Consider the following 16774-nt stretch of genomic DNA (forward strand, 5'->3'; position numbering starts at 1 on the left):
GATGGTCTTGGGAAGATACTGTGGTTTGCATAATGGTAGGAACTCAGGTTGGCTTGGCTAAAGCCAGAAGGGAGCTATCCATTTCAGCACTACCTCTATCTATGCAATACACTATACATAGGTGAGGGGGAGCCTGTCCCACCACAGGGTTCTGAGCCTACCTAATTTTTGCATGCATGCACGGAGCCTTTCTTCAAGATTTGACACTCTGCTCTGAAGTTCATCGTAGTCATAGGCGCCAATCTCCTCTTGCAGCTCGTTAAGCACTGACGTCAGATTCTGGACCTCCTCTTTAAACTGCAATACCAATTTGGCATCGGCTTTGTACTCTTCCAACACTGGTATCAAAGGCCTAAGTTCATCCATTTTCGTTTTTATTGCCTGCAAGGTTAAAATAAGCTTGGTTCAGTGCGATGCGTGCAAAAATTTGTAACACCCTGACTTGTCCTGGCTTCTCCCTATGTGAGTGCAAATGTGAATATTCCCCATTTTATTTTATTTTCATTTCTGGTCCAAATGATGAATTAGAGAGAACATATTAAAACAGTCTACAGAACACCAACATATTTGGGAAAGGTCTTTATTGTCAGTTTTAAATGCAACATCTTAGGGTTACATGCTTTAGATCACATACACAAAGTTCTTTTTTTTCTTTTTCAAAAAAATGCATTGACAAGGGTTCAAACTATTCATGAAATGCATCTACAGTCACATGCAAAAGGAAGATTTCAGTTGGATTCAAGATTCCTTAATGATATGGTGCTAATTATTGAAAATAATAATAAAATGCATGGTGCAAAAAGCTCTCTGGCTCTCTTTCATGGTTACATGGGAGTGAACTGCTTCTTCAGTCACTGCGGCATTGAAAAAACTCTTTTAAGTTAGTCCTGTAAGCAAGAAAATGAAATACTGTTGAGGAGCTAGCCCACTAGCCTGCCTTTCTTACACAATAGCCATTAATAAACAGATATTCTTATGGTAATAATAGGAGAAACTCTCATTTTAAATGCTGGAGTTAGCAGAAACAACCTGCTGTCACAGTTATTTAGAATGTCCTCACAACATTTAGGCTCAGATTTTTAAAAGCTATTTATGCATGCTAAAAAGACAGTGGTAGTTATCTCTCTTCCCCAAGACCCACCATCACGATAGCCTTATGGCCCCAAGAGTTTAAAGCAAAAAAGAATCATGTACTGAGACAGCAGCTAAGTGGAAGATGTTTTTCTCTGGCCATATTTGCTATAAATACACATGCATTTAATGAGCCTGATCCTATGCCTAAGAAGAAAGTACTCTTCTCTTTTGGCAGGTGCATAAACTCTCACTGGTCAATCAGGTCAATAGAGTTCCATCTTGCTTCCAGTCTAAATAAATAACATGCCAGAGACCTCAAAAAAGTTCATTCACCTCCAAAAAAGAACCTACTCGTTTCCCAGCAGGATCAGGCCCAATATTATTTTTATTGGTTATGCAGGTTTATCATTTAATTATCTGTTCATTCCATCTAGTCAACATGCAGCATTTTAGAGAGTTATTTCTTGCTTCATGCAGGGATTGCAGAAAGAAAAAGGAATCCAAGAAATATAGCAACATACAGGGGATGGGGGGGGTGCGATAGAAACAGATAGAACACACAAGCAATTTTCAATCAAAAATGACCACCAAAAAAGCTCTCCCTTTAAATGTGAACTCTTTGATTTAAATTAAGGTACATATATACCTTGCTTAAGGTATATATGATAGTTCTCATTTTACATATACAATATATGTAGTTCTCATTTTAAATAATGTCGAAAGCTAAATAGCTCAGAATGATTGGAAAATAATTCCCAATCCAGAGCTATCTGGTGACAAGGTACCACTTACCTATGAAAATAGGAAAGAGCTTTCCCGATTACCCTGTGGAATAATAATTCCTCTCTGCTCTCTGCAAAGCTACAATATACCCTGTCAAGCCTAAATTAGGTCAGGCATTAAAATCCTTGCTACATTACAGTCATCCTGAGTGGGATCATCAATTAAAATAATCCCTTCAGCTCCCCTCTTTATGAAAGTGAGTCACCTAAAGAGGAATGATAACTAAAGATCAAGTTTTTACCCTGAGCTCCAATACCCCCATAAGTAGAACAGTTCAGTTATGAAGACCTTTCCATTCCAGACTAGATTTGAATCAGGTGGTCATCCAGTGACTACATATCAAGGGCTCCTGTTTAAGGTCACCCATTTCATTATTTCCCCAAGTGGACCAGGACAAGAAGGTCAAAATCTGAACCTCTTCTCCCTTAACACTCACATGGCTTGGAAGGCACTTTTCTGGGTCACTTTCTCATATTCCTTCCTCCCCACAACCATTCTCTATTTCTAGAGCAAAGAAGAAAAAGCAAGACAGAAAGAACAAGCAGAGCTCTGGGAGAAAGAGTTGGAAACACACACCTTAAACTGCCTAGCCAGATGTTGCTTGTGACTCTCTTCAACTTGCTTGAATTTGGACTCCAACCCTTTCATCTGGTTTTCCATCTTCTCCACATACTGCAAATCTCTCTGGGTTCGCCGGTCCAATACCTCTATTGATTGAGACATGTTTTGCACCTGTCAAAAAGACAGAAGGTCCAAGAAAAGAGCTGTAATGGTGGCCAGGAAGAATCATTGGCTTTATAATATATGACAATGACCTTTTCCACTCAGTCAACAGACTAAGAGGATAAGCAGTACATGCATTATTTACTAGTTAATCACACACATCTGAAATTGTTATGACCAAGAACTAGAAAACACCTCAAATTGTTTTTGTAAACATTTTGGTCTGTCATGCTTGGGAAAATAATCCAACAATCAGCAATGCAAATAGACGTAATAGTCAAGTGTAAAATACAAAAGCCTCCATTTTCTCTTTGATTAGTCTGATGCCTGCAATAGATTTGTGTTTGCTTATTTATTTATTTGTTTGTTTGTTTGTTTGTTTGTTTATCTATTCTGTGGAAAATAATCCAGCTTGGCAAACATAAATATCTTACAAAGATGAATAGTGTTGTGAGATGTGTTTTCTCCAGGTACAAATCCTGTTTATCTTTTAATGTACACTGAAAATTTCACTGCAGACATTGATTGCTTAAGTGCAGGATGAAGAAGCAAGGGAAAAGAGGATGTCTTCACTGTTTAGGTAGCAGGATTCTTTACCACCACCATCTCTTTTCCCCACACCCCACCCCCACATCCTGCACAGCATCTATCATGGAGCAAAGTATCATAGGCACATGACTACTCTGCAAACACGCACACTTGCAACATAAAGTCAAGAATCCATCACCCAGGCAAATGAGGAATTGCCGCATTATACCTTTATAGGCAGATCCACATCTAGCCTAGCCTCAAGATGGAACTTTAATATTAAACAGGATTCCAGAGAGCTTAAAAGAAAAACAGTTTTCCTGCAGCCACTTGCTAACACATTTATTTTCAGGAAACTGGCACATGTGTGAGATTCTCTTCCAGGCTGTGTGGAGACAAAATTAAGTCTGGGATTGCTAAACCAGCGGTTGGATCATTCTGCCAGAATCTCATCCAATTACCAAGAAAGATGCCTTCATAATGGCAAACCATTTGCCAAATGCTCGTTTATGATCTGTACTGAGCTTAAAGATGCAAACCCTTTGGAGGCCAAAATTTTTTCTGCCTTAGGCCTCTTGCCCATGGCCAGTGACAGCACTTACATTTTCTTTCCCTCCATCTTCTCTTCTTTGCCTCAGTGTATGAAAAACAATCAAGCTCTTGGCTCAAGGAAAACAAGCAAATATCTCCAGGTCAATGGTAAATGCATGGCCTTTTCTAGACAAGAGAATCTGTTTTGCATACTTGACTTTTTTAAGCCAAATTTTGTTCATATGGCTACGGAATGACCGTAGGGTGATGAAGATTTCTTCCTACCTTTTCTCCATGACTATTTCCTTTACCAAAGCAGGTATATTTTTGGTTTGTTGACCAGCAAGTTCCATATCCCCCTTTTACCTCAGCTATTTAAGAACTATAAATTATCCCAGCATCTTCACTGAGAAAAAGTGTCCTAAAGGTAATAAGGGATAGTGGGGAAAACTTAAGTCAGAATACCTAGGTTTAAGTTCTTACACTTTCATTGACTGATTGTTAGCAAGTGACATACTCTCTGAACTTCACTATGTTTCTCTGTAATTTCTAAATTTCTAAAATTCCCTTCAAGCAAGTTCTAGCATTCTCTTAGGTTGAATAAACCTCTAACCCATTCTTCTAGGCCCAATTTGAATGGTATCTTTCTTGTAAGTTTTCCCTGATCGCTGTTAACTAGGAAAGATCATTCCTTCCTCTGAACTCCTATAGAATGTTTTGCTCCTCATATAGCACTCATCTCATACTACTGTATATCATAATCATTTGTGCCTTTTCTCTATTAAATTAAGTCCCCGGAGGACTGGAATGGTATCTACCCAAGGGCTTTACAAAGTGCTTTGTACACAATAGGTGTCCTAGAAATGTTTGTGAGATGGATGAATGGAGCCCTAAAATGAAAGAAAATGACCACCTTGGGGGGAGAATTCTGAGCTTTCCCTCATTCTCAAGAAAATAAATAAAAATTGTGAATCAAAGCAAAACTCATCCATTGGATACTAGAACCCTGGTCTCAGGGATGCAAACACAATGGCTAAAAGCCTGGATTCGGGAGTGGACTGGCTGCTGGCAAAGCTGAATGGCAAATCATAAGTGCAAACTTGCTTCATCATTTAAGATTTCTGTCAGGACACTACAAAGGAGAAATGAGGTTTTACTCTTGCTAAAGAAGAGGTTCTTTGTCTCTTAAAAATGTCAGTAGCTCAGCTGCATTAAGGCAGAATAATTATTTCACTAAAATTCTTTCTGTCCTCCTCCAAAACCTCGAGATTTTTCATTTTTGCCCATTCAAGGCATATTTCTAAGCATATATGTGGAGGATCTAAGTCTCATCAGCATGAGAAATTCCCAGTGTGTCAGCTCTCCACACATATAAAAAGCAACTGATCTGTGACTTAGAAGATGGCTCCTAGGGAGTTGTCTAAGGCACCTAGGGGTTAAGTGACATGACACTTGGTTACATATCTAGTACCAGAGATGGGATTGGATCCTATCCCTCAGTCCTTTGCATGACACTGACTCTTACATGATAATGGCATATAATTATATCTTAGGAACTTTACTTTGGAACTCCTACCACACTGGTTGTCCATACCACTCAGACTAAACATAGTCGGGTAGACTGCTAGACTTGGCAGGCATGAAGATCTGAGTTTAAGAACTACCAGGGACACTGACTAGTTTTATGGCCCTGGGTAAGCCTCTTAAACTCAGCCAGTCTTAATTTTTTCCTCTGTAAAATAGGGAGGATAACAGTACCTATTTTAGAGGGTGTTAAGGAAGAACAAAGGTGATATTATATATAAAGCATCTTGCATACTTTTAAGCCCCATGTAAATACCAGTTGTCATCTTCATGATTAAACCCAACTAGGCTGAAGGCAGGGACATAGGAATAGTATTTTATTTTGGTATCTTCCACCTCACTGAGCGCCATGCCAGTTGCTCAGTGGAGGATTCACAAATGTGTAACAACAAGGCTACTGTGCCCTTCTAAAAGCTTACAACAATCCCTCCTGTTTATATAATGCTTTAAAATTTCCAAAGCATTTTCATCCTCCATTCTCTCATCTGATCCTCACAATGACCCAGAAAGCTGGGCAGGGTAATTATTGTTTCTGTTTTACAGAAACTCAGAGAGTTAAAGGACTTACCTCTCATTAATGGCAGTGCCGGGCTGAAAACTCAAAGCCTCCTGACTGGTCCAGTACATTTGCCACTATACCATTTTATCTCTCTATCTTGATAATATATGATAAGTTAGGGAGTAGTAGCATGATAAATATATCATTTTGAGGCCAGATAGGCCTTTTCATTGAGACTGCTTTCCCCCCACCCCATGTGTTCTTTATCAAATTTTAGCATGCATTCCTCTTGCTAGTTGAAGGGGAAAGAAGATGAGTCATCTTGGATTAAACATGTACTCAGATAATCTGCACTGAGGAAATGGACAGCTGACTACCGGTCTTTAATATTTCCAGAAGTCAATTAAAGACAGGGAGGTCAAGGGGCAGAGAGGGCATACCCCCCCAGTTGCGCCAAGCTCAGCTGATAAGAGCATCCATCTGTTCCCTCTGTCCTTCTGCAGTCTTCTCTATAGAAAGAGAAGAAAACGCAGACATGGGTAAAATGCCAGGAAGAAAGAAGGAGGCCCAAAAAAGCACTTTTACTCCTTTCTGCCAGTTGCAAGTGCCCAAGAAAAAGAAAAAATACCCATTCCTTTTGAGAAAGAAAAAATTTCAAAGAGCAAAAACCAAAAGAAACAGATTATATCCCTTAAAAATAAATAATACACAAATTACACACATATCCACACAAAAATTGGGATTGATTTTCCCTTTGATGTAAGCTTAGCCAGAAAGGGAAATGGAATACTGAATAGAGTGCTAAATTAGGAGTCAGGAAGACCTGCTATTAAATCCCACCTTGGACATTTATTAGCTATATGACTAAAGTTCTGTTTTCTCATTTGTTAATAAGAAGGTTGAACTCAATAGCCTATAACAACTTTTCCAGCTCCAGATATGTTTCTATGATCTGGGGAGGCTCAGGAGGCAAGAGCATTAGGAGTTGCAGGCTTTGGATCGGCCTCATTAAGACTTAGCCTCTAACATCTCACCACAATCCAAAGCTCATTCCCACGCCACAAGCTGTGGGGAATTAATAGTCTTCAGATGTTTCTAACTATCTTACAGAAAAAAGGACACTGAATTTGGAATCTGATGACCTAAGTTCAAATCCTGGCTTTGCTATTTACTATTTGGGTAACAGTGGATAATCGGTCAATAAAGATTTATTAATTAAGCTCTTACTATGTGTTGAGCACCGGGGATAAAAAGAAAAAGTTTTTAAAATGCCTAGGTTAGAGGAGTTTACATTCTAAAGAAAGAGACAACATGTACATAAATACATATAACAGGGTGTCTACAATGAGAGAAGAGATATAATTTTAGAAGGGAAGGGACCAGAAGCTACGGGAAGAAGGAATGGGCATTTGTGTTCTTTACTGTAAAATGAGGGGTTAAGCAAGATGATCTCTAGGGTTCCTTCCAGCTTTAAATTATATGAAATCTTTTCCCTCTAGAAACAAAGAAAGAGGAAGTTAAGTTCTCCCTCATTACCCATTTCTCTGTAGAGTTGAACTCTTTGGGGACTAAACTGTCCCATTACCAGCTACTATAGTAATGATAAACAGATCTCATTTGCCCTCACAAAAACCCTATGGAATCATCTTATCAAATATTCCTGTACACAATGAAAATGAGCTCCTTGAAATATTGGGAAGAAAGAGATTTGCATTCAGCTACAAAGTCCTTCTCTATGTATTCTCCCTTTTCTTTCCTCACACAACCACCACCTTAATTTAGGCCCTCATCACCTCTTTCTTAGATTATTAATCAGTATTCTTGCCTCAGGTTTTTCCAGACTTCAATCTACCCTCCACACTGCTCTCGGAGTGATTTTCTTTAAGGATAAGTCTAATGCTATCATTCCCCTACTCAAATTTCAGTGACTCCCTATTGTCTCTAAAATAAAATGTAGAGTGGGCAGCTGGATAGCTCAGTGGATTGAGAGCCAGGCCTAGAGACAGGAGGTCCTAGGTTCAAATCTGACCTCAGACACTTCCCAGCTGTGTGACCCTGGGCAAGTCACTTGACCCCCATTGCCTAGCCCTTACCATTCTTCTCCCTTGGAGCCAATACTATGTATTGGCTCCAAGACAGAAGGTAAGGGCTTCAAAATAAATAAATAAACAAACAAACAAATAAATAAATAAAATAAAATAAAATAAAATGTAGAGATCTCAGGTTTTTAAAACCTGACTCCAAAGTCATAGCCACACTCCAGCCTATTTTCTCATTATATGCATAAATCCTCTTCTTTTACTCTTTAGTGTATCCAAACTAACTTTCTTCTTGTTCCTCACTAGACAAACCATCTTCTACCTTCTACATGGTAAATTTGGTAAATTACCATGGCCTGGCAAAATTACTTCCCTCCTTCAAGATTCTTGCCAAGCCCCACATTCTATATGAAGTTTTTCATGATGTCCCAAGCTGCTAATGCTCTCTCTCCTTAAACTATCTTGTATTTACTTTTATTTATTCTAAATATAATTTGTATTTATTCTAAAAACACTTGTAGCTATATATAGTGGATAATCCCTCCCTCTCCATATAATTTAAGCTCTTTGAGGTCAAGAACCATTTCTGTTTCCCAACTACCTAGTACAGGGCTTGGCACATTGTAGGTATTTAAAAAATACTTATTGATTGAATATTTGTTGACTGAGGTAAACTCCAGACCTGACATGCTTCTTCTTTTCTACTATACCTCATTCATTGGAGGTACTCAGTAGATGTTCCCATTTGTTTACTGTCCAGGATTTTTGTCAAAAATAATACCATTCTCTAAAATAAAAATGCCCATAAAAATGGAGGGAGTGGGAGAAAGGATTGGACTCTCAATCGCTTTACAAAAACTAGTTTGACAGCACCATACTAAAGGATAATAGGCAGTAACTTAGGCTCAGATGCCTTCTAAGCACCTGAAAGTCAGAGGAGAATATGATGGATCTGGCTAAGATATTGCCTCCTTGAATATATTTGCACAAACCAAATAAAGAAGCTTTTGAAAGATTTGATGTCTTCTACAAATAAAGATCAGCTCACTTTTGTGATCCAATTGTCTTTGTCTATTCCCCAAAATACCACAGTCTAGGAGTTTCTTTTCTCCAATATCACTCTTCCTCATTCCACTCTACAACTATGGTATCTTATGTTTTGACCAGGTCCTCTTAATGGATCTTGCTAGTCTCTGAATGCCAAGCTTTTATTAATGACATTTATGAGTAAGGTCTTTGCTAGATAAACATATTTGTGTATACACATGCTGATTCCTCTCCCCTCTCCCATAAAATCTCTCAATAAATTTAAGCTCTTTGAGGCCAGAAACCGTTTTATTTTTGTCTTTGTAACTCCAGGGTGTAGCACAATGCTTTGCTCAGAGGAGGCACTTAATAAAGGATTGTTAGATTGAATTGAATTGGAGTTGTGTCCAATATAGCAAGAAGACTAGATTGCTTTGTCATCCACACTCTCCTAGCATCACTTGTGGCAAATGATATAGCTATAAGATGACTGGTAGCCAGCAGGTAGAATTTGACTTTGCAACAGTCAAAGGTAACTGGTGATCAAGCCATAACCTCGCTCTTCTTAACAGCATACTTTTGCCAAGGAGAAAACCAGATAGATTCTGTTCTCTGTCCCTTAATAGTTGGTGAGTGCCAAGTATTTGAATTATCTCCTATTCCACATTCCCTAAACCAAAACTCTCCCAACTGGCAATTCCACACATAGTACAGTGTTGCCATGTTCAAAATGATGGCTCAAGGTCCAGATATCTCTTCTGAAAAGCTAAAGAAAAATCTTGGATACCGAGGCACTTCAGTGGATAGAGAGCCAGGTCTGGAGATGTGAGGTCGTGGTTTCAAATCTGAACTCAGAAATTTCCTAGTTGTGTGACCCTTGGCAAGTCACTTAACACCAATTACCTAGCTCATAGCTTTTCTGCGTTGGAATCAATGTTCAGGATCAATTCTAAGATAGGAGGTAGGGGTTTAAAAAAAGAACAAAAGAAAAGAAAAAAGAAAAATTCACTGATAATCAGTGCCATTTTAGTGCAAAGTACTTTTTACTTTATTCTAAATTTTAAAAAACTTGCTTTACTAAATAAAGTATAATAATAATTAATAATAACACCTAACATTTATATAATGCTTACTATGTGCTAGGCACTGTGATAAGCACTTTACAATTATTATCCCATTTTATCCTAACAATAACTCTAGGAGACAGTTGCTATTATCATTCCTATTTTTCAGATGAGGAAACTGAGGCAAATAGAGTTGAAGAGACTTGATCAGGGTAACGCAGCTGCTAAGTGTCTGAAATTAGAGGTCAACTCAAGTCATCCTGACTCCAAGCCCAGTACTTTGTCCTCTGTGCCACCAGGTATGACATATTTTTTAACCTAAGCAGGCTACTTTTTGGCCTCTCAGGAGGACACATTTACTCTGCCCACTTGAGAGGCAGGAAGCTGCAGTAATTAAGAGAATCATAGCTATTAGAGTTAGAAGGTATTTCAGAGACTATCTATTCTTACATCTCCCTGTTTTATAGGTAAGGAAACAAAGGTTCAGAAAGGTCATAAGAGAGTCATTAGTTGATCTTTTCTCTTTTTTAAAATTATTATTATTATTAAACCCTTATGTTCTTGGAATCCATATTAAGAATCTTTTCCAAGGCAGAAGAGAATGGTAAGTGCTAGACCCAGCCTGGCGAAACTATGGCATGTGTGCCAGAGGGGCTGCTCCCCTTCCCCTCTCCACTGCACCTGAGGACATTTCTTCCATCACCCACCCCTCTGCCCAGCAGCCCAATGGGACTGATTCCTCCCTCCCCTATCTGGGGTAAGAGGGAGACTCACATACAGCATGAGGGTGCATTTTGGGCACTGGCTAGGCAATAGGGCTTAAGTGACTTGCCCAGGGTCACTTAGGAAGTGTCTGAGATCAGATTTGGACCCAAGATCTCCTATGTCCATGTCTGGCACTCTGTCCACTGAACTACCCAACTGCCCCACTACTTTAGTTTTTCTAGACATGTCACATCATTAAGGTAATGCTAATTCAGATTTCCCAGTTTTTTGAGGAAAGATGGGTCTTTTTTATTTTAATCTTTCTATCACTATAGAGTAGTATAATGTTTTGCACATAATAAATGCTTGTTGAATTTAACTGAATAGAATAGAACATAATTAAATTCATAGTTCAGTCCTACTGATTCTTATTTGCCAGACTTCATTATTCACCCACTGGGAGGATTTGCCTAAAATGAATGAGTTAGAATCTCTGAGATTTCTCTAGTTTGAAAAAGTATGAGTCTATCAAAAAAAAAAAAAAAAAGGAAATGAACAGGTAGCAAGGTGGTTCAGTAGAAAGTGAGGCAGGCCTGGAGATGGGAGGTACTGAGTTCAAGTCTGGTTTCAGATTCTTCCTTGCTATGTGACTGGGCAAATCAGTGAACCCCAATTGACTAGCCTTTACCTTTCTTTTGCTTTGGAACCAATTTGTAGTGTTGAGTCTAAGACAGAACGTAGGTAAGGAAGGAGGGAAGGAAGGAAAGAAGGAAGGAAAGAAGTGTCTGTGTCATGATGGTATGGGTAATATATTTGATATGCATCTCCACTGGACCTGTTTTACCATAGACAAGCCAGTTAATAACTCTGGGCCTTAGTTCACTTACCTGTAAATTGAGCGGGTTGAACTAGATAATCTTTAAGGCCCCTCCAACTCTAAATTCTATGATCCTATGCACATACTCCTAGGAATTATAGATGAAATGTGCTTTATAGGCCTTCCCACCTCCTCTTCTTTACTCTTCTAGTTACCTCTCCCATGCTACCATTTTTCTTTTTCAAAGTTCCTATTCTTTCCAAGCAGATCTTAGCTTTATTAAAATTACCAACATTTAGGCATAAGCCACTGTTATCCTGTTCAGTGTATCTACCCATCTCAAAGCCAATATTCATTAATCTAAAGGAAGCTCTATAATTTCTGACAATGTAGTAGAGTGCATTTGGGGGCAAGAAAGAGGTCATTCTCATACTTTTTAGAGCTTATCACCTATGAAATTCCCTTCTTTATTCTCCTAGCTAGAACCACCTTTATACTTAGAAAAAATCTCCAACCCATTTTGGAAATGCCATTTGTGAAGGAATAGACCCACTTTGGAAAATATGCATCTAATTTCCAAGCACAGGGTGTAGGCCACCCTTGAAATGTATTGGCTTATATAGTCTGAATACTTCACTTGTATCTTGACTTCATACTGAGAGGATGAAGAGGAATACTCAGCTCAAGCACGGAGCATATCATCCTGGAAGGTACTATATCAAACATCCCAAATATTCTTTTCCTGGGACAATGGGGTGGTAGTAGTGGAGAAATTAAATCATCCCAAAAGACAAAAGGTTGAAGTTCTTTGAATGGTCACATCAAGATCACTGTGAAAGGTTATAACACTATTTCTTAGGCTACTGGTGATAGGAGTCCAATTTCAGTCCTTTAGAGTGATATATTAATAACCACAGACTAAGTGATTCCTAAGCCCCAGTTTCACTGGGATGACTTAATACACCGCTTTACCAGAAAGACATAATCAGTGGCAAACATCCAGCCCAGTCCATCACCCAAGCCCAGCTTTTCAACAGCAAGGGAAATTACATACTCTAAAGATCCCAATTAGGTTAAATCAGAATGTCAGCACGTTTAGGGGAAAAAATAGGATTTCTTCAATGAAATGATTTTCCTGTGTCTATACTTGATCTCACAGTTATGTATTTTAATGAGAATCTTTTGATCTCCCTAGACTGTAGATTATGAAAAACTAATCAAATGGATGTCAGTGTGAAAGAAAAAAAAAAACCTGAAAATCCTGCTTCCCAACTCTGCAGGTCTGAGATTTTTACTTGATCATCTTGATTGTGACTGAATTCAAAGAAAAGGGAACTGGGCTTGATGAAACTGTCCAACTATTATCTCAAGGTTACCCGCTTGAAATTGACATACACAAGTCTGATGAAAACTCATCACATCACATAACATCATGTCATTTGTTCATTCATTCATTCGATCAATCGACAGATAACTAAGAGAATGAGAATGAGTATATCACTAGGGCTTAGGATCCTGAGCTAATCCCTCTCAGATCTCTGCACTCCAACACAGATGCACACAACCATGCATTCTCCCCCCCCACCCACCCACGGCTTACCTTTTCTAATAGCTGCCTCAGCTGTTTTGTCCTGGCATCACGGGAGCACATGGTCTGCTGGGGAGCCACCACTGTACATATACACCGTCCCTCACTGTCCTGGGCTGAGCTGTACACTTGCCAGCTTTCCTCTGGGTTGGTAGGCAACACCTGGGCACCAGTAAGTCAGGACATGGAGCAGGAGCAGAAAGGAAGAAAGAAAAAGAGACAATCTAAGGCAGCCACCCAATGAATCATGAACTACAAAGGGAATATATTCATTCAACCCAAATGGAAATATAAAGAACCCCCACCTTTCCTTACTCCCACCCCAGACTCAATTCCAATAGAGTGGAAAGAAACAAAAAGATAAGAATACAAATTTTAAGATTTATACTGGACTTCAGTAAATACAGTAAAGACACTTCACTTGTTTTCAAATGCAAGTTTAGTTAAAAGGTTTTTAGAAAATGTGGAATTTTCTACCTGATCTGTTATGGCAAGAAGACAAGGATAGTGTGTGTGTGTGTGTGTGTGTGTGTGTGTGTGTGTGTGTGTGTGTGAGAGAGAGAGAGAGAGAGAGAGAGAGAGAGAGAGAGAGAGAGAGAGATTTGGGGGGAAGGGAGAGAGTCATGGTACAAAGATGGGGAGTAAAGAAAATGTAATCTGTGGTTGACATTGTGTAGGCATAGCAATCAGAAATCAGAACTTGTGTCCCCTCCCCTTGTAAAAGCTAGCAGGGGATACCTGGCTATTAGGGACACTGGCTCCATTTCTCCTTGACACTTAAATGGATGGAGTGCAATTGCAGTAATAGCAGAGTACCCAGCATCCCATTAGTTGAGCTGTAATCAATGAGAGCCTTAGTGCTCTTCCAAGGTCCTGAAGCAAGGTAATTACTGCTTTGGAGAAAACACTTAGCATTTGACTTTTTCCCCCCTTTTCTTTCTGTTTCTTTTCCTCTCCCTCTAACCTGCAAATTGTTTTGTGGGTTTTTAACAAGTTGGACAGAATTTTTCACAGTGCTATCCCAAACCCTGCCACAGTGTCTGCCAGACAGCAAACTAGAAGCCCACAGGGCTAAGGACAGAGACAATCTTTCAGATTTGGGCAGTTTTCTGGTAAGGGAGGGGAGATAGGCTCTTTAAGCTAGAACCCCAAATGATTCTCAGATCATACCTCCTCTGTGCAGCTCTCAGGCCAAGTGATTGATTATAGCTTACCCAGAATTTTACTCTACTATTATGGGGGCATGCATATGGATAGATTTCTACTAGTCTCAGTTCATCTGGGGATTAATTTGTAGTTTTCCGCCCTGAAATCTGCACCACCAATGCACGTAGTTGTAGTCGTCCTTAATTCAAGCAGCTATATATTAAAAAAAAAAAAACAAAAAAAAAAAACTAAAGATATGACAGTCCTTAAAGGAAACAATGTGATTCTTCTTGAAGCAAATAAGATACTTAAATGTAGCATCTTTCTTAGAGAATGAAACACTAAGCTCCAAGCCAAGGCTATTAACTCTTCAACCTGGAAACACTAAGCAATGAAGAAGGGTGCCCTTCAGCTTCTCCTTTCAAGTAAATGGGGGTCCTTTCCTTAAAAAGAAGTGAAGAGAGGGACTACCTCAGGCAGACCCTTTTTCCAGTAGTTCAAGATGTGCTAGAAAAATGTGCCTCTAGCTTTTTTTTTTTTTTTTACTTCACCATTATTCCTTTTTATTCCTTCCCACAATTGCCCTGAAAGACCTCTAAAGGTCCCTTCCAGATCTGACATTTTCTATGTGCATTATTTTCTGCTCTGGAAAATAAACCTTCATGTGATGATTTAATATATTCATAAAGTCTTAAGACTGTCAAAAGAAGGGGAACTGAGTCTTTCACTCTGGCCACGATTCCTGGGAATTTGAGGGACTGCCCCCCAGAGAGGGACAGCTGCACCATGCTTTTAATTAAAGAATCAAGGATTTCCATCTTTGCCATCTGCTCTTAGAAGCAGGAGTGGGCCGTTAGGGTGTATGTGGTGGGGGCAGAGGTTTATTTTCCTGTCTCTCTCCACATCTCCCCCCCGCCATTTCCAGCTCTGTGAAGTCCTTCCATCTCTTCCCCCAGCCCTTCTGCTCCACACCACCCCCTAGAAAGACCCCAGTACAGCCACTTCCCAACTTGTGTACGATGTGTTGTTATGCAACAGGAAAAAAATAAAAAGACCCCCCCCCCCCAGCTGGGGCTTGGAGGGGAAAACATCTTTTACACTCGAACAAAAAGCTGGGGCAAAGAGCAGTCAGAGTACCCGGTCTTCATTCCTAGACTTCTGCTAGCCCCCTCCCCCACTTACCTGAACCCCGTCCCCTCCCTGGCCCCTGCCCTTATCTTGTCCTTCCAGCCTCAGCAACCCAGGCCCCGACCTCTATTCAAAGCAAGGCTGCAGTTCGACGCACAAAAATTAATCTATTTTAATGAGAACTCAAAGTCGCTGGGATTTCACCCTGCAATCCATCCCCCCTCCCTGCCCCAACAGGGGACCCTAGGCTAAGGCTTTGCGGAGCGAAAAAGGCGCCAAACCATTATAAGCATTTGAAGCACAGGGGGCAAACAGAAATTAAACAACCGAGTCCCTAGGAAAGTGAAGGAGCAGTGCCTCTCGGAATGTCACCACATATCCAAAGTGCTTGAATCGCCCCCACCCTGAAAACCTTTCCTCACTATTGCTCCGCTTCTACCCCGGCCCCAGCTATCCTCTGTAATTTCACACCCATCCCACCGCTTAGGGATCCAGTCTGGAAGAAGAGGGAGCCCATGCAACGGTGGCCCCTTACTCTCCTAATCAGAAGAGGAGGCCCCTGGGGGTTCAGGGACGGGGGGATGGCACTTACACCGGTGCTCCTATCCAGCGTCCCCCCACTGGCTGCGGTCAACTTGGTGGTGTTGAGCCCCACCAACGAGGGCAGTGTTTGAGACATCCAGTTGGTGATCATGGCCATGGTGCTCAGCACAACCCCAATCTTGAGCAGCGGCACCGACATCGCGGCTCGAGTCGCCTCCTCCAACCAGCCTTCATTCTGAAGAAGTGGCTTGGAGCAGCGCGCTGCGCTCCGGCGCTTCCTCTACCTGCCTCCGCTCCAGCGACGCCACTCGCCCCTTGGACATCGTGCTCAGCTCAGAGGATGCTCTCTGCCTTTGCTCTCCGGTCCTGCCCCTCGGGCTCACTGTCCCACCTTCCCTCCCTCTTTTGCCCCCCTTTAGCCAAAAGATTCTCCAGTCAGGCACCGCACCGCGGGAAGGAGAGGAGGGAAGCGAGGTCTCCCCGCTTTGGCCAGTGCAGGGGGGTGGGCGAAGCGCTCAGCCTGCAGAGACCGACTGAGAAAAGGCAGGGATGGACTGGGGCCGGTGGGCAGGGAGGGAGAAAGACAAGGGAGGGCGGGGTGCGGCTATAAAGCGGGCCACTGGAGCCCTAGCCTGGAGTGAGGATAGGGAAAAGGACTGAGGTTGAAGGGATCCAGAGAGGGGAGGGGGCTCGGAGATATTCCTTCCCCCCCTTTTTTTTTTCAAGATCCCGCTTTCAGCCACCCAGACGTCTCCCAGGTGCTGGGAATTGGCATGCCTGAAAACTGACTAAGGGGCGGGCTGAATAGGGGAGAAGGGGTGGAGGGAGGGTGGAAAGGAAAGAGAGGCGGGGATCCGGGGATTGGTGTAGAAAAACGCAATCTGATGTCAAAATGGGTGGATTTTTCCTCTCCTTTCTCTCGTTGTTGCTCTTCGCTTCCCTCTGGTGGTTGGAACGGAGACCTACAAGTGTCTGTCGCTAAACTGGGTGGAATTA

General features: G+C 41.0%; 1 protein-coding gene across 4 annotated transcripts in view; it reads right to left on the bottom strand.

Annotated features, from left to right (window-relative positions):
- Nucleotides 1-16052, bottom strand: part of OLFM1 (olfactomedin 1) — a 43251-nt gene extending 27199 nt beyond the window's left edge. The window contains exons 1-5 of one of the 4 annotated variants that reach the window (XM_044661279.1): nt 15857-16052; nt 13997-14001; nt 12974-13123; nt 2434-2589; nt 162-381 (exon numbers count right to left, since the gene is read on the bottom strand). In XM_044661279.1, the coding sequence (XP_044517214.1) occupies nt 162-381; nt 2434-2589; nt 12974-13123; nt 13997-14001; nt 15857-15977 (652 nt within the window). In that variant the 5' untranslated portion in view covers nt 15978-16052. Of the gene's footprint in view, nt 1-161; nt 382-2433; nt 2590-12973; nt 13124-13996; nt 14002-15220; nt 15250-15827 lie in introns of all 4 variants that reach the window. The other 3 variants (XM_044661278.1, XM_044661277.1, XM_044661276.1) reach the window with 3 other exon arrangements.
- Between the last annotated feature and the right edge of the window lie 722 nt (nt 16053-16774).

Source organism: Gracilinanus agilis, chromosome 2 (assembly GCF_016433145.1).
Source record: "Gracilinanus agilis isolate LMUSP501 chromosome 2, AgileGrace, whole genome shotgun sequence".
Classification (NCBI taxonomy): Eukaryota; Metazoa; Chordata; class Mammalia; order Didelphimorphia; family Didelphidae; genus Gracilinanus; species Gracilinanus agilis.